The sequence below is a fragment of the Nomascus leucogenys genome, chromosome 9 (assembly GCF_006542625.1).
Source record: "Nomascus leucogenys isolate Asia chromosome 9, Asia_NLE_v1, whole genome shotgun sequence".
In the NCBI taxonomy this organism is placed as follows: Eukaryota; Metazoa; Chordata; class Mammalia; order Primates; family Hylobatidae; genus Nomascus; species Nomascus leucogenys.
Window position 1 is genome coordinate 81,334,028 of NC_044389.1, and position 22,563 is coordinate 81,356,590.

At 41.9% G+C, this 22,563-nt stretch overlaps 1 protein-coding gene and 1 pseudogene across 3 annotated transcripts in view; one reads left to right on the forward strand and one right to left on the reverse strand.

Annotated features, from left to right (window-relative positions):
* EIF4E (eukaryotic translation initiation factor 4E) overlaps positions 1 to 13,971 on the reverse strand; it is a 59,003-nt gene extending 45,032 nt beyond the window's left edge. For all 3 annotated transcript variants that reach the window (XM_030819158.1, XM_030819157.1, XM_030819156.1), the window contains exon 1: positions 12,420 to 13,971. In XM_030819158.1, coding sequence (XP_030675018.1) covers positions 12,420 to 12,437 — 18 coding nt within the window. In that variant the 5' untranslated portion in view covers positions 12,438 to 13,971. The remainder of the gene's footprint in view (positions 1 to 12,419) is intronic.
* A 6,806-nt stretch (positions 13,972 to 20,777) lies between these two features.
* LOC100593162 lies at positions 20,778 to 21,278 on the forward strand (annotated as a pseudogene).
* The last annotated feature ends 1,285 nt before the right edge of the window (positions 21,279 to 22,563 follow it).

Consider the following 22,563-nt stretch of genomic DNA (forward strand, 5'->3'; position numbering starts at 1 on the left):
AATGAAGGTTGAAAAATGAATGAAATTTCCTAGAGAACTAGTCCAAGAGATCTAATATCTGAGTAACTGTTTCAAAGAGAAGAGAAAAAAGAGGAGAATTACCAATAAACCTACGAGAAGTGATGGACGCGAGTGGCCATATTAAAAATGCCCAATGAGTACACAGTACAATGGATGAAAACAGACTTATACTAAGGTGTATTATTGTGAAATGGGGACGAGAAAAAGAGTCTACAAATTCTAAGGAGTGAGGGTGAGAGAGGAACAGGTCACTCTAAAAAATTTTTAGCTACCAGAATACTTTCAGACTCATCAGCAGCTACAACAGAAGTCCACCATGAAACTTGACTTCAGAATCCTCAAAAATTTTTTTACTATGTACTTTTTCTCAAAAAACTGCTGGAGATGTGGCCCACCAACGTGAGACAAGAAACCAAATAACAGGAAGATAAAGGGCACAGCAAATGGAAGAGTGGAACACAAAAGTCAAATGAAAGAATCAAAAACATGGTAAAAGGAGATCCAGGGAAGACAAATGTTTACCATATATAAATGGCAACAGTCCAGATTGGAGCAATGTGATTCAGGTGAATGTGACTGGAGCAATGCGATTTAATGGCTGTTATGATTAAAATGCCTATTATTATACCTTTTCTAAACACATACACACAAAAAACCCAAATGCTCAAGTGTCCAGCCCAGACTTTTATCTCTACTTAACTCTGCTTGACCACGTGTTCATGAAGTTCCTCTTCTCTCCTTTATGACCTGCTAACTGCATTAGGTAACTTTATACCAGAAGAGTTCAGTTTAATCCAATCTTAAAACAAGATACATAGCAGCATATTCCCAAAGACCACTCTCTTACTGGAGATTTTTTGCCTGGCCCACAAAACAGCCTCACCAGATAACAACTATAAATCCTATGTTTCGCATGTTCATGTTCATGCCCACTGGTTTCCCCAAAAAGGGCTCTAGTAGAAATTCTAGGAAGCTGAAGCCAAACTATAAACCAAAAACGGTGTGCAGATTATCATTTTTTATGAGCCTTCATCCAATAGTGGCAATACCATCTTTCCCTTAAACATCTAGCTTTTTAGTTTTTTCAAAACTAAACAACACACAGCTGAAAGATACATGCATGAGAGGTTAATGTAGAAAAAACAAAAAGCAAGGGAATGCTTGACTCAAAAGTCAGAAAAGAAGATGGAGGAGGGGCCAAAGACACAAGAATGTGATCACGGAGTATTAAAAAAGCTGAAATGCTGCTATAGTGTCCTAGGTCATGGTACATGGGTCTTCAGTTTACTACTCTAAAACCTGGCCAGGCATGATGGCTCACACCTGTAATCACAGCACTTTGGGAGGCCAAGGCAGTAGGACTGCTTGAGCCCAGGAGTTTGAGACCAGCCTGGCCAACATGATGAAACTCCGTTTTTACTAAAAATACAAAAATTAGCCAGACGTGGTGGCGCACACCTAGGAGCTACTCGGGATGCTGAGGCAGGATGATCGCTTGAAAGTGGGAGGCGGAGGTTGCAGTAAGCAGAGAACAAGTCACTGCACTCCAGTCTGGGCAACAGTGAGAAACCCTGTCTCAAAAAAATTTTTTTTTTGCGAGGCATGGTGGCTCATGCCTGTAATCTCAGAACTTTGGGAGGCCAAAGCAGGTGGATTACCTGAAATCAGGAGTTTGAGACCAGCCTGGCCAACATGATGAAACCCCATCTCTACTAAAAACACAATTAGCTGGACGTGGTGGCAGGCGCCTGTAATCCAGCTAGTTGGGAGGCTGAAGCAGGAGAATCGCTTGAACCCAGGAGGCGGAGGTTGCAGTGAGCTGAGATTGTGTCACTGCACTCCAGCCTGGGCAACAGCAAAGCTCCGTCTCGGAAAAAAAAGAAAGAAAAAAAATTAAAGATAAAAGAAAACTTACATACCTATTTTATACTTTGTTTTTACATATAAACATTTCATTATTTTGAAAAAGGGAGGAGCACTAAAAAAAAAAAATTGTAGCCTGAAAACCAACTATAGTTGCAGAAGTGTTTTATCTGACCAACAGGGTTTAAAATTTTTCAATTTGTTGTCAAAACATCTACTTTATAGATATATTATCTCGTGTATGGAATGATACAGGGAAAAGTTTATTCATCCCAATAATGTTTGAAATAGCAAATGGTTGGAAATGACCTAAATATTAATATAGAAATAATTATGTTAAAACCATATAGTGTAATATATATCATCAGAAAAAAGAAGTGAAAACTTTATGTGTTGATATGTAATGCTCTACAAGACATATTAAGTGAAAAAACACAATGTGCCAGAAGAGTGCACATAGCTGGCTACTATTTACTTTTTATAAATATACATCTTTGCTGTATATGCACAAATCTCTATTAAAAGTTAAACAATTGACAATGCTGGTTGCCTCTAGGTCATCTGCCTGGACAGAGATCAGCTTCAGTATCAGCTTCAGGAGACTGTGTACTTTTGCATAAAACTTGAGTTTTGAACAATGTAAAGTACTGTCTATTTACACACACATTTTAAAAACTAGTAAAAAGGCTGGGTGTGGTGGCTCATGCCTGTAATCCCAGCACTTCGAGAGGCTGAGGCAGGCAGATCATGAGGTCAAGAGATCAAGACCATCCTAGCCAACATGGTGAAATGCTGTCTCTACTAAAAACACAAAAATTAGTTGGCAGTGGTGGCACACACCTGTAGTCCCAGCTACTCAGGAGGCTGAGGCAGGAGTCACCTGAACCCAGGAGGTGGAGGTTGCAGTGACCCGAGATCGTGCCACTGCACTCCAGCCTGACAACAGAGTGAGACTCCATCTCAAAACAAAAACAAAAAGACTAGCAAAAAAAAAAAAAAAAAAAAAAAATTAACCCACAGAACACTTCTAATTCTATACAAGAGTAAATAACTATCTTTCAAAGTTTAAAATACAGAGCGACAAGCTTTTCTAGGATAGAATAATGTATCTAACCAAACTGGACATATCCAGTTATACCTTATAAAGTTGAACTAAATACAATATGTATACATACATTTGCACACACCAGAATTTCTAGATTCTTTCTTTGTTTTTTTTTTTGAGATGGAGTCTTGCTCTATCACCCAGGCTGGCGTGCAGTGGTGCAATCTTGGCTCACTGCAACCTCTGCCTCCCAGGTTCAAGTGATTCTCCTGTCTCAGCCTCCCGAGTAGCTGGGACTACAGGCACGTGCCACCACACCCAGCTAATTTTTGTATTTTTAGTAGAGATGGGGTTTCACCATGTTGGCCAGGCTGGTCTCAAACTCCTGACCTCAAGTGATCCACCTGCCACAGCCTCCCAAAGTGCTGGGATTACAGGCATGAGCCACCATGCCCGGCCAGAATTTCTAGCTTCTGAGGCCATACTGCACAATTTGGTAGCCATTACCTACATGTGGTTAATTATTAATATTAAATAAAGTTTAAAATTTATTTCCTTGGTTGCACAAGCCACAATATCCAAATGCTCAATTACCATGTACAGCCAGTGGCTACTGTATTGGACAGTAAAAAAGACCCTTTCCATTATCTCACAAAGTTCTCCTGGACAGCCTTTTTCTAGTAGAATCCTCAAAAAACTGTAACCGGGCAATTTGGAAAGGGGAATGAGGTGGTTGGGGAAGATAGGCAGGAGATAGGTTTTCCACATTAGACAGAACTTAGCCTGTGCCAGATAATGTCTTTAATATGATTCATGCTAATTCAATCCTTGTTGTACTTCACTATAATTGGTTTCCTTTGTAAACCTATGTATTTTATGTAATACATGTTAAAACATTTTTTTTCTTTTCTTTTTTTTTTGAGACGGAGTTTCACTCTTGTTGCCCAGGCCGGATGCAATGGCACCATCTCGGCTCACTGCAACCTCCACCTCCCAGGTTCAAGCAATTCTCTTGCCTCAGCCTTAGCTGGGACTACAGGCACCCACGAACACGCTCAGCTAATTTTTGTATTTTTAGTAAAGATGACGTTTCATCATTTTGGCCAGGCTGGTCTTGAACTCCTGACCTCAGGTGATTCACCCGTCTCAGCCTCCCAAAGTGTTGGGTTTACAAGCATGAACCACTGTGCCTGGCCTACATTTTAAAACACTCTAAGATAGGGGCTATAGGCTTTACCAAATTGCTATTTTGGACCATGAATATGTAACTAAGTCAAAGAAAAAAAAACAAAAAATAAAGAAAAGCTAAATACCATGATCTATAAACCAACATCCAAAAGAGATTTTACAATCCACAACATGGGGCCGGGCGCAGTGGCTCACGCCTGTAATCCCAGCACTTTGGGAGGCCGAGGCGGGCGGATCACGAGGTCAGGAGATCGAGACCATCCTGGCTAACACAGTGAAACCCTGTCTCTACTAAAAATACAAAACAATTAGCCAGGCGCGGTGGCGGGCGCCTGTAGTCCCAGCTATTCGGGAGGCTGAGGCAGGAGAATGGCGTGAACCCGGGAGGCGGAGCTTGCAGTGAGCAGACATCGAGCCACTGCACTCCAGCCGGGGCGACAGAGCCAGACTCCATCTCCAAAAAAAAAAAAAAAAAAAAATCCACAACATGGTAACAAAGTGTACAAGTTCAAATGAAAAAAATTCAACCCTCCTAATCCCACCATCCATAAACCATCTGGCATATTCTTTCAGTTAGAATTTTACACTTATTTGTGTACCTATGCATCAGTATCAACCCTAACATACAAGTTTTACTGAAGGATGGACTTTAGTTTTGGTTGAATTTGTTCCTCTTTTTACACAAGATAGTAATAAAGCTTGAGACTCAGGTTTGAGTTCTGTCTCACTTATGTTAAATATGAGTTCTATAAAAATAACTTGCCTTGCTAAAACTTAAAAAAGAAAATTTATATTCAAGTGCTATTCCTTTTGTGGCACCAAAACTTTATATGTAACACTTAAAGAACTACGTGACCGTGGTAGAAAGTTAAAAATCACTTGAAATACGAATTCCTCACCTATATTCATTTATTCATTAGAAAAAGAACTATAAGAAAAAATGTACATTTCACATATCAATTAAAATATCAAGCTTTCTTGCCTTAGTTAATACTTCTGACCAGATTTTGTGCCAGCATAGGCTACTGCCCCATAAGAAGTTTCATGGCAATATTAATATGTTGACATATGTATGTAGACATATATATCAAAATTAGTTACAATATTTTTTTCTCTGCTCTGCTCACTACAATGACAGTAATGGAGTGCAATGGCATCGTCTCGGCTCACTGCAACCTCCACCTCCCAGGTTCAAGCAATTCTCTTGCCTCAGTCTCCCGAGTAGCTGGAACTAGAGGTACCTGCCATCACGCTTGGCTAATTCTTGTATTTTTATTTTTTATTTTTATTTATTTTTATTTTTTTGAGACGGAGTCTCGCTCTGTCACCCAGGCTGGAGTGCAGTGGTGCAATCTCAGCTCACTGCAAGCTCCGCCTCCCGGGTTCACGCCATTCTCCTGCCTCAGCCTCCCAAGTAGCTGGGACTACAGGTGCCTGCCACCACACCCGGCTAATTTTTTGTATTTTTAGTAGAGACTGGGTTTCACCATATTAGCCAGGATGGTCTCGATCTCCTGACCTTGTGATCCGCCCGCCTCGGCCTCCCAAAGTGCTGGGATTACAGGTGTGAGCCACCGCGCCCGGCTAATTTTGTATTTTTGTGGAGATAACAATGACAGTAATGAGCAGAGCACAGAAAAAAAATTACAACTAATTTCTGTATAGCATTTTGTAGTAACAAGCTTAAAATACACCAAGAAACATGTATGTGTACATTTTAGCTTAAACTTTTTGAAAACAACTGTTTTACCCTTTGCCAGACCTAGCACCAAAATTACTAAAAGTACTAAGGTAGTTAAGTCTAGAATAAATCCAAAATTCACAAACTTTTAAAAATGTACTAAAACTTTTTTCACTAGCAAAGTATTTTAACTGGGAAATCACACGAACTAGGAAATGCCAAAAATCAAATTAGAAAGGGGGAGAAGGTTAAGTGTCCATCCGCTTTCTTTAGAAATCTATCCACAAAGTTCTCAATTAGTTACTAAAACACGATTGGTGTAATTGCTTGGTTTAGTCCTCAAAATTATATATTTTTGTTATCTAACATTGTAATATAACAGGGCCTAAAAATAAATGTCCACGCATTTTATTTTATAGCTGTAGCAAAACATATACTAAGCTTATCAAAATTCATCTCCCCTTCTGAAGTCACCTAAGCAAAGCACATTACATGCCTACTGGAAAGACAGTGCAGAATATACACTCTGCACTTGGGCTGCTTTAATTTAAACTCCACCCCATCACTTATTAGCTGTGTGATCTTGGAGCAAGTTAGTCACACAATGTTACTTCATCTGTACTGTTAAGAATTAAATGAGTTAATATATGTAAAGCATTCAGTGTGGTACTTAACATAGAATAAGTGCTATGTGTAGCAATTACAAATAACGATCTTTCTACATTAAAAATAGCTGTTACAAACAAGGTATGTTTGTTAAGATTTTTTTTAAATTGCTTACAACCATAAATCCATATCCTTAATTCCATATCCTTAATTCCATATCCCTGTAAATCCAATGCTGGTAAGATTTGTAATGATTCCACAGAAACTTACTGAATATAGTGTGACTAAACTTCATTTTCCTATTGTTTGTTTCTTTTTTTTTTTGAGACGGAGTTTCAGTCTTGTTGCCCAGGCTGGAGTGCAAAGGCAGATCTCGGCTCACCGCAACCTCCACCTCCCAAGTTCAAACGATTCTTCCGCCTCAGCCTCCCAAGAAGCTGGGATTACAGGCACGTGCCACCATACCTAGCTAATTTTGTAATTTTGTTAAGTAAAGACAGGGTTTCTCCATGCTGGTCAGGCTGGTCTCGAACTCCTGACCTCAGGTGATCCGCCCACCTCGGCCTCCCAAAGTGCCGGGATTACAGGTGTGAGCCACCACGCCCAGCCCATTTTCCTATTGTTTCTTTGGAATAATGTATCAAAAATTCCAACTGGGGAAAGAAAAAAAAAAAAACCACTTATATTTCTGACCACATTCTGAGGTTCCAGAAGTGCCCAGAAATGACTATTAGTATTTTAGATACAAAAAAAAAAAAAAAAAAAAATTTTTTTTTTTTTTTTGGTGAGACAGGGTCTCTTTCTGTCACCCAGGCTGGAGTGCAGTGGTGTGATCACAGCTTACTGCAGCTTTGACCTCCCAGGCTCAAGGGATCCTCCCATTTCAGCCTCCTGAGTGGCTAGGACACAGGTATGCACCACCATATTCAGCTAATTTTTTAATTTTTTGGAGAGACAGGGTCTCACCATGTTGGCCAGGCTGGTCTCAAACTCCGGGCTCAAGTGATCCTCCTGCCTTTGTCTCCCAAAGCCTCGGATTACACATGTGAGCCGCCAAGCCCAGCCCCTTTCTTTTTCTGGAGACATGATTAGGGACTTTTGAAGGAACACTAGTGATTTTTATGGTAGGGATAGGAGTGGGAAGAACATCTGAGGATTGTGAATCACAGGCTTTGCATTTCTTGCTAATGGCTAAGGATTGATAATTAAAAAGCAGCAATGTGAATTTCCTAGAAAAGAGGGAAAACAGTATGTAAATGCATGGGTATACATGAGTATAAAACATTCATGGAATGTCAACTTTAGTCCCTTAACAGTTGACAAACTGTCACCTTTGAATACTGCATTTAAAAATTGAAATCACTGTAAGATATCTTATTCCGACTTTCAGCTGACTTAGAAATTTCAGTCTTCAAGATCACTCAGATATTAAAATGAGACTATAACCCATGCTCATTTCCACTTCTCAAAAAAGTCTCTATGACTAAGACGGTGCAACTCACCAGTACTAATAGATTAAGGAAACTTCTTTGATTTATTTATTTTTTTGAGACGGAGTCTCGCTCTGTCACCCAGGTTGGAGTGCAGCGGCACAATCTCAGCTCACTACAACCTCCGCCTCCCGGGTTCAAGAGCTTCTCCTGCCTCAGCCTCCTGAGTACCTGGGATTACAAGCACGCATCACCACGCCCGGCTACGTTTTGTATTTTTAGTAGAGATGGGGTTTCACCATGTTGGCCAGGCTGGTCTTGAACACCTGACCTCAAGTGATTCCCACCCGCCTCGGCCTCCCAGAGTGCTGAGATTACAGGCGTGAGCCACCGAACTCAGCAAGTATATTTTTTTTCTTTTAATTGAAAAAATCTGGAATATGAACACCAGAGCCAAATTTACGTGAATTATCGAGGAACTCTGATACAGTGGGTTCTTTCATTAAGCAAAAAGCCCGCTAATTTGCACAGTCTGGTTGGCGTTCAATTGTTCATTAATATGAATTATATAGCACAACATATATTTGTCAATATGTATTTAAGCCTTAATTACTCTTATTAATAAGCTGTGTAGTACAGAGCACGTTTCCAAAGTATAAAAAAGGAAGCATTAAATCAGCTGATTGTCCAAGTTGATTCACTTATGAAATTAGTGTGGTTTTAAAAAATTCAAGAGCTACAATGTAAAAACAAGTAAAATTATATACTTTCAGCTAAGCTAAAGAAACCAAAATTAATCTCTTACCTCAAAAGGAACTACAAGTCAAAAAAATTTTTTTTAATTCTAATAATGAAGGATGTAGAATGAAGATAAAGCTACAAAGAAACACGACCCACTGGAGGTAAGACGGCCTTGCCATTTTCACAGACTAATATTAAACCTAATTTTGACCCAGCCACAATTCAAATGCCAATAGAGTAACATCAGAGTACTGTTTGCCCTAATGTTCAAATTTTTGCCAAATTATCCGTTAAGAGGTAAAATGTTTCCCTTAATTTTCCCTTTCAAGCTTCTCAACAAATTTAGTATTTGTGGGCCACATCTTCATGTAACTCAACTCATACAAAGAGAAAACCACACAATAATATCAAACTGAAAATGATACTTTATGTAATGTCCATAGACAAAAATCATCCAGATACCTATGAATGATGGGATAAGCAGGAAAAGCCCATGGCTCTTTTTAAGTGTTTATGATAACGCACAGCAGAAAACCATTATGGAAGCTCACAAACTAGCTGAAGTAAGAAAAAACATGACTTTTGCAGCCTTCAGCAGGGGTATCTCAAGTACGATCCAATTCTAATCAGTTGCTTCAAAAAAAAATCCAGGCCAGGCTCGGTGGCTCATGCCTGTAACCCAACATATTGAGAGGCCAAGGTGGGAGGACCACTTGAGTCCAGGAGTTTGAGACCAGCCTGGGTAACCATCGCGCGATTCCACCTCTACAAAAAGTTTAAAAATTATCTGGGCGTGGTGGCCCGCGCCTGTAGTGCTTGCTACACCAGAGGCTGAGATGGGAGCATCTCTTGAGCCCAGGAGTTTGAGGCTGCAGTGAGCTATGATTGCGCCACTGCACTCCAGCCCCAGCAACAGAGCAAGATCCTACACCCCCTACACACAAAATCCAACTATTTAAAACTGTCAAAAATAATTCTACATAACTAGCCTGTGCACAAGGGTATATTAAAAGTACTAAAAATTTTCAGGCCGGGTGCGGTGGCTCACACCTGTAATCCCAGCACTTTGGGAGGCCAAGACGGGCGGATCACCTGAGGTCGGGAGTTGAAGACCAGCCTGACCAACATGGAGAAACCCCATCTCTACTAAAAGTACAAAATTAGCCGGGCGTGGTGGCACATGCCTGTAATCCCAGCCACTCGGGAGGCTGAGGCAAGAGAATCGCTTGAACCCAGGAGGCGGAGGTTGCGGTGAGCCAAGATCGTGCCATTGCACTCCAGCCTGGGCAACAAGAGTGAAAGTCAGTATCGAAAAAAGATTCATTTCTCACTAAAACTAAACACTTCGATACTATTTTACATATATTCTCAAAATACTTTAGTTTCCACCTTCACACACTTTGTTTTTAGGTTCCCCTACTCCCCAAATCTAAACATAACATCCAAATCTCCCAAAGTCTGCACCAGAACAAATACTGTATCACCGACCACATCCCTAGGAATTAAGTTCCTTAAGGGTTTACATTCAACAAGTCACATATTGTATAACTTTGTATCCTAAAGAACACTTGGTACAACACCCTGGATATATGAGGAGCTATTAATATTTACTAACTCAAAATATAGTCCTTCATCACTTTGCAGTTCTGTTCTGTGCTGCTGAAACAAAACTGCATAAACTGCAAAACTCAAGGGACCTAAATGTGACAGAAACCTCACAGAATTCCTTATTGTTTTATAGTTTACAGTCTTGTAGCCTTGCCCCTATTACCAGATGTAATGCTTTTTACTGACACTAGTATAAGTGGGATAGGAACAGATCTAGACAAAAGTGGACATCAGAACCTGTCAAAGGGGTTTAAAATGTATATTTTACATACTTATCCTTCATTAGTGTTATATAACATTAATGTCCTAAAGTCAGTTAGCTGTAGCAACAACTTACGAGTTTTTCAGTCAATTTAATTCCCAGGAACATAAATGAAAACTGGTGCCAATAAAAAAACAAGTAAGCAAGCAGAGAAGCTGCCTTGAATTCTGACAAGGTAAGGATAGTTTACATCAACGCAATGAAAAATAAGCCTTTGTGTAGTCTATAAGAGTTTTTGAAATAGTTTTATAAAAGTCTTTAAAAGTGCCGGGTGCAGTGGCTCACGCCTATAATCCCAGCAATTTGGGAGGCTGAGGCGGGAGGATCACTTGAGGTCAGGAGTTTCAGACCAGCCTGGCCAGCATGGTGAAACCCCGTCTCTACTAAAAATACAAAAATTAGCAGGGCACGGTGGTGCGCACCTGTAATCCCATCTACTGAGGAGGCTGAAGCAGGAGAATCGCTTGAACCCGGGAGAGGGAGGTTGCAGTGAGCCAAGATCACGCCACTGCACTCGGGTCTGGGCGACAGAGCAAGACTCCATCTCAAAAAAAAAAAAAAAAAAGTCTTTTTAAAAGTCAAAGCAAACTGGTAAACCATTAGCAAAACCACGAGCTACCATGAAAAGAGACACAAAAGTATCTGGCAACCAAGGTCTAGAGCTGGTTCCAGAGTGTGAAAGGTTTTCTGATTGCTAATAAACTCCATTATGCACACAAGATATCTTCACTTATCTGTGTCATCTCTAAAAAGGCAACAGGGCCCAGAAGTTTCAGTGAGCCAGTCCTGGCAAACCCAAATTATGAAAAATATACCCTCTGCTTAAAGATTAACTACAAACCTACCCTGGGACTAGCTTGCTTCAGTTAAGTTTAAAATGGTGCCTAAATTGAAATGAAAGCCTGTAGCATAGATAAAGAGAAAAAAAAAGTCAAATGGAAAAGTAGATTTAAAAGTTTCTATTTCCAATAAACTGCGTCTCAGAAATCTTCCAGGTGATAAAGACTGGAAGAACAGAGGGATCGAGACCCATTCGCATTCTCTGAGGCGTGCGCACTGCGCGGAAAGGATGAATGAATGGAAGACGGGCGCGTGTGAAATGCAGCAGGTCCGGCCGGCAAGCCGACCGGCTACAGCGATCTGTAGGCCTCGCTCCTCCCCCTTCCCTCCTCCATGACAGCCCAGTCCCAAGCATGGAGGGGCGAGGACAATGTGATACCCCTTCTCACCACCACCATCTCTCATTCTACTTGGAGAGCTTCACCGTGACACACGAGTGTTCCTTCCCACCCCAAACCTTTCTCGCCTCCCCTGGCGCAAACACCAGCAACTCTCCCGCGCGCCGGATTAACAGGCGCTCGCCCGTCTCAACTCCCCTAAGCGAGGTCGAAGCTCCTCCGCGCGTGCCGCGGCACCACTCCCGCCTAACCCACCCTCCGGCAACACTCGCCCACCAGCTCCCCAGTCCACCGGTCTAAGGAAGACGTGCGCGCGCCCCGCACCCGAGCCCCGGGGTTGGGGCTCTGCAAGGAGGGAAAGGCTGCCCCAGGGCTCCCTCCTCCATCTCACTCCAGGCCGGCTCGCCGCCCACCCTGCCTGCGGATCCCAGTGCTCGCTGGGAGCCGGCCCCGCGCCTTCCTATCACGACGACACCATCCCCACACACCTAGCCCAGAACCCCAGCTACCCTCCACCCTGTAGACATCTCGCGGTTCCGCAGGAGGCGCCACGCCGCCCCTCCCCCACACCGCTCCCCCAGTTCTCAGGCCCCCACCAGAAAGTGTGCGCTACACGCCGCCTCGGCCAGCCTCCGGGACGTCCCCACTTGTCCGCGGGAGGTCAAGTCCAATATGAGGGGGAGGGGGCGGCAAGGGGTACAGTGCGCGCCGGGAACGCCGTCCCGCGGAGTCCCCCAGTCAGAAGGGAGACGGAGCGCGGGGACCCGTGGGGGTGGGGGCCAAAGGCAATACTCACCGGTTCGACAGTCGCCATCTTAGATCGATCTGATCGCACAACCGCTCCAGAGGGGGGGGGGTAAGAGGAAAAAAATGAGATTCAAACCGGATTGGCCAGCTACTGGCCACGTGACGGATGTGTCCGTTTGGCCCTGGCAGCGCCTGCGCAAGACTGCGGCTGCGTGGGTAACGAGAGGCTTCTGGGAAGTGGAGTCTCTCCCTCACCTTTTTTTTTTTTTTTTAAGGCAAAGAAATTTTTTTTAAAGAAGGACTGGTCACGTGGCCGATGGGTAGGGTGCGCGGTTCTCAACGCGGCGGACACTCGCTTGCTGGAGGGTGGTTTCAGTCTTCTGCTCTTCCGCCTAGATAGCTGCGGTCACACTTACTGCCAGGCAAGCCTACTGTGCCCTTTGTCGCCCTGTCCTCTCATCTTCCCCGGAAGGTTGGGAACTGCAGGCTCAGCACACACAATAAGGCTTCATTTGCTTAGTTGAGGTCCCAGGACAAGTTGCCTGTGTGTTTATTTAGTTTTCTTTTGATCTCCCACCATTTTCTCTTAGTTTCAAAAAGAGGCGGCGATGCAGAGTCGTTTAGGCAATCAACCCTCCCACGTCCCCTGGCTCAGCTAATGCTGGTGGTCATTTGTTGCCATTTCTGCGAAAGGGGACGGACGGAACCGCCCGCAGTACCCGCTTGCCACCGGCTGGACGAGGGGGAGGGACGACAGCTTTTACTGTCCCAAATCCTGAGATTAAGACCTCAGGGCTAAATCTTGCGTGGCGGTAAAAATTATTTGGAAGTTCTGTGCAACCGTTCCAATATTCTGCTTTTACGTGCACGGAAATAGCCTAAGTCCAGGTGCCAGCCGGGGAAGCCACTCCGGGCCCCACTGACTAAGCCCTGGACTTATGGTCTGGAGTCGTTAGGCCGGGTCAACTATGACTCTTGACGTTGACTCATTCTCCTTAGGCGAGTGACTTAATCGCTCGGCGTCTCAGCTTTTTTATTTATGAACCAAAGGTGATGATACACTTACCTCACAAGGGTGTGCTTTGTAATGACTGTAACCGGCTTTAAAAATGCATCGGACCCTAGAAATGATTCATAATAAGCAACTGCGTGCCTTCCTAAAGATCAACTGCTTCTCCTGCCCTTTTTTTTTTTTTTAGCAAAGTTTAAATTTTTTTCTGTTTACTTTGTTTGATTATGATATACACCAGTGTAGTTTTAAATGTTCGGGACCATTTTTTTTTTCCTTTACAACTGCAGCTGCCCTCAATAGAGGCTTTAATGTTCATGAAATTATTGTTATGCTCACAACAATCACTGGCAATCAGAAATTTGTCCCCACACTGGCATCCTACATTTCCTTTCCCTCTAAGATACTGTGCTATCATTTCTCAAGACCGTGTTTTTTGCACAGTTTGGCTACTAATAACAACAAATAGAGATGAAGAAATCTAGTAGATTCCTAAGGTTCTAATGAAGAAGACACTGTCTCATTACTATTTCCCATGCTTTTAAATAATGTTGACACCAGGAAAAGGAGTGTATGCAGGCTGCCTGTGCCTGTGTGTTTATAGTGTTAATGAGGTCCAGAGCTGTGTCATACCTATTATTGAGTACATAATGGATGCTTGACTTGACTAACACCTAATTGAGGCTGTATGAGAACTCAAAGCCATTGCCTGTTCATATGTTTCGGTTTACCTGAATATCAGAAGTGATGAATGAAAGCTTTTGTCTAGTGGGCTTAGCTCTACTAGGTTTTAAAGTAGATAGAATTAACAGGCCAGGTGCAGTGGCTCACGCCTGTAATCCCAGCACTTTTGGAGGCCAAGGCAGGCGGATCACCTGAGGTCAATAGTTCGAGACCAGCCTGACCAACATGGTGAAATCCTGTCTCTACTAAAAATACAAAAATTAGCCAGGCATGGTGGCACCTGCCTGTAATCTCAGCTACTCAGAAGGCTGAGGCAGGAGAATCGCTTAAACCTGGGAGGCGGAGGTTGCAGTGAGCCGAGATCCCACCACTGCACTCCAGTCTGGGTGACACAGTGAGACTCCATTTCCAAAAAAAAAATAATAATAATAAACAGATAAGTGGATTTCTAATTACAGAGACTATCTACTGTTACTTAGACTATCCAAAATAATTCTGTTGATCGCATTGTTATTTTCTGCTGGTTAGAAGTCGTGTCAGGTTACCTTCTTTGAAGAGAAAAGGACAGCATAGATGTCCTATTTTTCCCCTTCCCTTCCCTTCCCCTCCCTTCCCCACCCTTCCCCACCCTTCCCCACCCTTCTGCTCCCTTCCCCTCCCCCCTCCTCCCCTCCCCCCTCTCCCCTCCCCCTCCTCCCCTCCCCTTCTCTCTCTCTCTTCCTTCCTTCCTTCCTTCCTTCCTTCCTTCCTTTCTTTCTTTTCAGGGTGTTACTCTGTTACCCAGGCTGGAGTGCAGTGGCATGATTATGGCTTACTGCAGCCTTGACCTTCTGGGTTCAAGGGATCCTCCCACCTTAGCTTCCCAAGTAGCTAGGACTACAGGCATGGGCCACCATGCCTAGCTAATTTTTTATATTTTGCAGAGACAGGAGTGTCTAGCTATGTTCCCCAGGCTGGTCTCGAACTCCTGGGCTCAAGCGATCCCCCTACCTGGGCCTCCCAAAGTGCTGGGATTGCAGGCATGAGCCACCATTCCTGGCCAGATGTCCTATTTTCATGAAGCTGTTATATAACAGCAAAAAATCAATGAGATTGGCAAGGAAATACCTATAGGACTGAAAGCCAGTGATGTTCTTAAAACTTTTTTTAAACAACAGTTTCCATTTTTATTAAATTTTCTGTTAATCAAAAAATTCCCTCTTGTCAACCAAGACTCATACCTTTACAATACTTATAGATGCTCTATTCTTTATGGTTTAGTTTCTTTCCATTTTTTAAATAGTTTTTAACAATTTTTCTTTATTTTTTTCAAGCACAGAGTTTCAGGAAAATCTCCATTTTTGTATATACTTTGTTGCATGTGTTTTATGACCATTAGTGTGTCTTTGCCTATTTGAGATTCTACCATGTCAAAGATTTAATGATTAGGTTTTTATGTATGTGTGTAAGTGGTTGTTTTGTTTTGTTTTTGCCAATCTTAAATATATAGAGCTGAAATTTTATGTTTTATTTCTCTATCTATTCTCTATTATTCTTTATTGCTCTTCAAAGGACTTGTAATTCCAAGTTCATTTACAGAACTGAATAGAAACCATCCAACGAGTACTAAGTTAGTAATGGGAACTATGTAACCAGTGGAGGATATTTAAAGGACACAGGAAGTACAGGCACTTCCTTCCCCGACTGTAAAATCTGGCTGGCGTACTAAGTCATAGAAATATAAATAGTTCAGTACCCATATAAAGAGGTGTGACTAAGAACCAAAAGGATGCAGTTAACAAGCACCATAACCAGCACACATTCACATAATGAATGAGAGAATTACATACTTCCTTCCCTCATTTCATCCAGGCCTCTGTTCCAATGTGATCTCCTGAAGGAGGGCTTCCTTGACCACCCTATCTAAATTACTGTTTCCATTACTCTTTATCCCCTCACTCTGCTTTGGTTTTCTTTAGGCCACTTCATAACCCTAACTCTAAAGTTGCTGTTAAACATTATTTAATTAGTTGTTGATTGCCTCTACTACTAAAATATTAGCTCATTGATGATTTGTAGATAGATTGCTATCAAATATTTGGGGAAAACTCAAATGTAATTTTTTTTTCCCCTGAGATGGAGTCTCACTCTGTTGCCCAGGCTGGAATACAGTGGCACGATCTTGGCTCACTGCAACCTCTGCCTCCTGGGTTCAAGCAATCCTCCTGCCTCAGCCTCCCAAATAGCTGGGGCTACAGGTGCGTGCCACCACATCTGGCTAACTTTTGTATTTTTAGTAGAGACAGGGTTTCGCTATGTTGGCCAGGCTGGTCTGGAACTCCTGACCTCAGGTGATCCACCCGCCTCGGCCTCCCAAAGTGCTGGGATTACAGGCATGAGCTACCAGGCACCTGGCCAAATGTAATTTTTTTTAAAGTCTAGTCTCAGAACTAATAATGGAACGAATAGGAAAATTACTATATGCTAGTTGCTATGTTAAGTCATTTATATGCACTTATAGTACCTCATTGTATCTTCAAAACAACATTTTGAGGTAGATACACTTATTTTTCAGATAAGGAAACTGAAGCTTAAAAAACTTAAATAACTTTCACAAAAACACAATTCCATCGTTGGAGCTCTTAACCACTATATATTATTAACTAGATGGTAATTGGACCATATAATAAGAAAGATCATTGAAATAGAAATAATCTGCAAAGTATGTGAAAAATTTATGTAGGTAGCATGTTGAGCCAACAACAAGATACTTATCAAAATGAATTTATCTTATAAAACTGAAATTCTGAAAAAATAAAATATATGGGATAAATCGATAGTCTTTAAAAATAACTCAAGGCTGGGTGTGGTGTCTCACACCTGTGATGCCAGCACTTTGGGAGGCCGAGGCTTGAGGATAGCTTGAAGCCAGTAGTTCAGGATGAGCCTGGGCAACGTAGTGAGACATCGTCTCTACAAAAAATAAAAAGCAATTAGCCAGGCATGGTGGCATATGTCTATAGTGCTAGTTACCTGGGAGGCTGAGATGGGAGGATTGCTCCACCCCAGGAGATCAAAGTTGCAATGAGCTATGATCGTGCCACTGCACTCCAGCCTGGGTGAGAAAGCAAGACCGTGTCTCAAAGAAAGAAATATGTTAATAGGTGGGAGTTGGCTGCTTGACATCTATAAAAGAACAACCTAGAATGACAGTATTTGGTAATCCATCTCCAGCATTGTCCCAGGGACAGGGTGCCTTGGCACAAAAATACTAATCTCTGGTCCATTGGCCTTTGTTGGGGTTGGTTGCTTGAGGACACAAACCGTACAACTAATTCACCTTGTTTGACTTCCAGATTCATCAAGCAGCCATATGATAAACATATCTTCCCATATTGATTTACATTTAGGGCTGATCAGAAAACATTAATATCCAGACCACAATAGTTACATTGCTCAGAGTCCATTTTAAAAATGGTATTCGGTTTTCTGGTTTGTTGGCTTGTTAGAATTACCCTCTATGAGTTTGGCTAAGGGAAAGAACCCCCTCTGGACTGGATTTTCTCTGAGTCCTGAGACTGTGATGATTCTCTGAGGACATGCTATACTACAGGTATTGTCTGGGTAACTGACCATCCTTCCCCAGGAATTGCCATGAGCCTCTCTTTGTACTCCAACTATATCACTGGAGACCTGTGAATTAGGAACTCTTTTAAAATAGAGTTTAAATGGGGTCTTGCTCTGTCACCCAGGTTGAAATGCAGTGGCATGATCATAACTCACAGCAGCACTGGACTCTTTGGCTCAAAAGATCCTCCCACCTCAGCTTTCCAAGTAGCTGGGGATACAAGGCACATGCCACCACACCTGTCTAATTTTTAAATTGTTTTTGTAGAGACGAGGCCTTGCTATATTGTCCAGGCTGGTGTCAACTCCTGGCCTCTAGTGATTCTCCTTCTTCAGCCCCTAAAAGTGCTGGGATTACAGGTGTGAGCCGCCATGCTCAGCCTTCATGTATTTTAATAGCAAACTTATAGGAATTGCACAAAAGACAGACACCATTAAAAACATGTACTTGCTGTAGGACAACCCAGAAAAGTATAGTGAGTGGATAGAATCTATTGAATGATAAAAAACACTATAAATATCATTTAGTTGCCATCAATAATAAATTTACTTATTTTTGTAAAATCCGGATACTAGCATTGTCCAGAAAAATTTAACAGGTTTATTTGTAATTGTTATAAACTACTGAAACTTGCTCACTGAAGTATTTGACCTGCATTAATGATTAGTGCTTCTTTCATCTGTCTTTAAACACTTTTTTCTTTTCTTTTTTGAGATGGAGTGTCACTCTGTCACTTAGGCTGGAGTGCGGTGGTGCAGTCTCGGCTCACTGCAACCTCCACCTCCTTGGTTCAAGAAATTCTCCTGCCTCAGCCTCCCGAGTAGCTGGGACTGTGGGACTACAGGCACCTGCCACTACGACCTGCTAATTTTTGTATTTTTAGTAGAGATGGCCAGCCTGGTCTTGAACTCCTGACTTCGTGATCTGCCCGCCTCGGCCTCCCAAAGTGCTGGGATTACAGGCCTGAGCCACTGTGAACCCTTATTTTAATTTTACAGTTTGAGAGACACCAATTCCCATTACCTACTCAGGACATTGCTTAAAAACATGGGATGTACTCAAATGTGACCAAGGAATTTTGAAAATTAAAAGATTGGGGCAGAATTGGAATTTTTAAAATTATTTTATTATTCTAGTTAGTTTTTTGTTTACTCTCTCCTTGGTGATTTTTATGAGACTGAGGCACTACCTACTGGCTAATAAGGCACCTTGATTTTTAAAAGAAAATCAAGAAAAAGAAAAAGTAAAGAAAAAAATTTTTTAAGGGAAACCTCTTCTGCTATTCTAATATATCCATGTGCCAACATTTTATGCTTTTACAATTATAGGGTGCAAAGAGTTTTTGTTTGTTTGTTTAGAGACAGGGTCTTCCTGTACTACTAGGCTGGAGTGCAGTGGCACAATCCTGTCTTACTGCAGCCTCTAACTGTGCGGCTCAAGCGATCCGCCCACCTCAGCCTCCTGAATGATGGCTAGGACTACAAACATGTGCCACCATGCCCAGCTCATTTTTTTATTTTTTGTAGAGAAAAGATCTTGTTATGTTGCCCAGGCTAGTCTCGAACTCCTGGGCTCAAGTGATCCTCCAGCTTTGGCCTCCTAAAACTCTGAGATTGTATGTATGAGTCACCCCCAGCCTGCACAAACAATTTTGAATTCTCCATTTTTTCCACATGACATCTTATTGCAAACATTTTGGACATTGCCTATAGATGGGATAACAGTTTTTAAACTTTTTTTTTTTGGAAAAATTTTAAACTTACAGAATACTTGTAATAGTAACTCTTCTTCTAAGCCCTTCTAAATTCACCAATTATTAATTTGTTGCATTGCCTCTCTTAATCTCATTACTTCTGAACCATTTGAGAGGAAGTTGCAGGCATGATGATCCTTTACCTCTAAATACTTCAGCATGTTCCTCCTATGAATAAAGACGTTTTCTTACAGCACCATAATACAAATAATGAAATCATGAAATATAATAGTAGTTTTATCTAAAATAAAAATCATAAAATCAATATTCGTATTTTGCCAGTTTCTTCAATCATTTTGACAGAAATACTACAAAAATAATATTGTATTCTTCCTGGTGCATCACATCATTGGTAACATTAGTGGCTTCAGAATATTCTACTGAGTGGATATATCACAGTTCCCTTAATCAGTTCCAAATGGTTACATATTCAGGTAATTTCCAGTCTTATATTATTATAATGTTCTAATGCATACATTTATGAGAAATGTGTTTTCCTATTTAGATGATTTCCTCAGGATAATTTTTCATCAATAGAATTAGTTTATAGGATACATAGTTTTGACTGTTTATACATAATGGAATTCATGTTGCTCTCCAAAAGTGTGGTATCGGCATGAGATTTCACAGCCAACTTATCAGTGTTGGGTGTTAAAGGAATTAAAAGAATGTATTGTTGGCCGGGTGCAGTGGCTCACGCCTGTAATCCCAGCACTTTGGGAGGCCAAGGCAGGAGGATTGCCTGAGCCCACCAACCTGGACAACATGGTAAGCTCCACCTTCTAAAAAAAATAAAAATAAATGATGGATGATAAGGAGGCCATAGGCAGTTGTACCAATGAAACATCACAATCCCCTGCCAAGTTCCTGGACCTGAGCCAATTTTTAGACCCAAAATCCATTGACTAAAGAAGTTAAGCGCCAGGAGAAAGGAACTGTGGCAAGCAATGGGGTTAATGATTCCCCAGTTCTTCCCCCAAAATGATCTATGGCTGTTTACTTGTGCAACTGTATACTTTGTAAAGGGGAACACCCAAGCAGTTCTAATACTGCCGGACTCAGGTTTGACTTGACATTGATACCCAGAGCCTGAAGTACTATCCTAGTCTTCCTGTTTAAGTGAGGATATACGGGGTTCAGGTAATACATGAAAAGCAAAAAAAATGGAAGGTCCAAAATTCCTTAAACGTCTTTTAAGCAACATTAATAGGAGACTGTTATATACAGTTGACCCTTGAACAACACGTGTTTGAACTATGTGGGTACATTTACACATGGACTTTTTAAATATAAATATATTGCAAATTTTTTTGGAGATTTAGGACAATTTGAAAAATCTCGCGGAACTGCCGTCTTCCAGTAATTCACCAAAATGACAAACACAAAGAGAAAGAGGAGAGGCACCCGATATATGTTCTCTAGGCCTTTTAGAAAACATGGAGTTGTTCCTTTGGCCACGTATATGCGAATCTATAAGAAAGGTGATATTGTAGACATCAAGGGAATGGGTACTGTTCAGAAAGGAGTGCCCCACAAGTGTTACCATGGCAAAACTGGAAGAGTCTACAATGTTACCCAGCATGCTGTTGGCATTGTTGTAAACAAACAAGTTAAGGGCAAGATTCTTGCCAAGAGAATTAATGTGCGTACTGAGCACATTAAGCACTCTAAGAGCCGAGACAGCTTCCTGAAACGCGTGAAGGAAAATGATCAGAAAAAGAAAGAAGGCAAAGAGAAAGGTACCTGGGTTCAACTAAAGCGCCAGCCTGCTCCACCCAGAGAAGCACACTTTGTGAGAACCAATGGGAAGGAGCCTGAGCTGCTGGAACCTATTCCCTATGAATTCATGGCATAATAGGTGTTAAAATAAATAAATAAATAAAGGACCTCTGGGCTGTAAAAAAAAAAAAAAGAAAAAGAAAAATCTCACAAACTGCATAGCCTAGAAATATTGAAAAAATTAAGAAAAAGGTATGTCATGAATGCATAAAATATATGTGTTAATAGATAGACTATGTTATTGGTAAGACTTCTTGTCAACAGTAGGCTATGAATAGTTAAGTTTTGGGGGAGTCAAAAGTTATATGTGAATTTTCAGCTGGGCGTCTCATACCTATAATCCCAGCACTTTGGGAGACCAAGGTGGGTGGATCACTTGAGGCCAGGAGTTCGAGACCAGCCTGGCCAACATGGTGAAACCCTGTCTTTACTAAAAATACAAAAATTAGCTGGGCATGGTGTTGTGGACCCGTAATCCCAGCTACTTGGGAGCCTGAGGCACGAGAATCGCTTGAACCCGGGAGGCGGAGATTGCAGTGAGCTGAGATCATGCCACTGCACTCCAGCCTGAGCAACAGAGCAAGACACTGTCTCAAAAAAAAAGTGTTTTAAATTTTGAAAAAATTAAATAAAAAAGTTATGTGTGAATTTTCAACTGCATGGGGAGCTGAACACCCCTAACTCACACATTGTTTAAGGGTCAACTACTGGGAAACCAACAGATGTGTCTTCTGTAATGAAAACCACACAGAATCTGTAGAATGTAGTGGTCACCGATTTTGTAGATTTGAAATGAAGAGGGAATAGCTGTTTTACTCTCTGGGAGAAGACTATCTGTAAGAGAAATAACATCCAGGCTAATGAAATTGGTAAGGTACTGGCCAGGCATGGTGGATCACACCTGTAATCCCAACACTTTGGGAGGCCGAGGCTGGCGGATCACAAGGTCAAGAGATCCAGACTGTAAGATACAATGAATTTCTTTGAACTTCTCTTCAAAGGTTTAGCCTGCTAACTTCCTTGTCCTTTGTTCTCAAACTCAACTTTCCTGTTCCTCCTTGCCCCTAGTTACTGTAAAACAGCCTACCCCCTTCCTGTCAGCTCTAATCAATAACTCACATCTTTTCCCTTGGCTACCTGCACCCATTGTTCCCCGGAAACTGCACGTCTCAAACAGTCTCACATGCTTTACCACTGTACTTCACGTCCCCCTTCCCTTCCATATTTAGAAAAATATTTGCAAGTAGCCAATCGGGTCAGCTCAGATTGTGCAGTCCGACCCCAGCCCATCGGGGAGGGACAAAGAGGTAGGTATTGCATTAAGGATATAAAAAACCCCTGGTCTCCTTTATTCTCTGTGC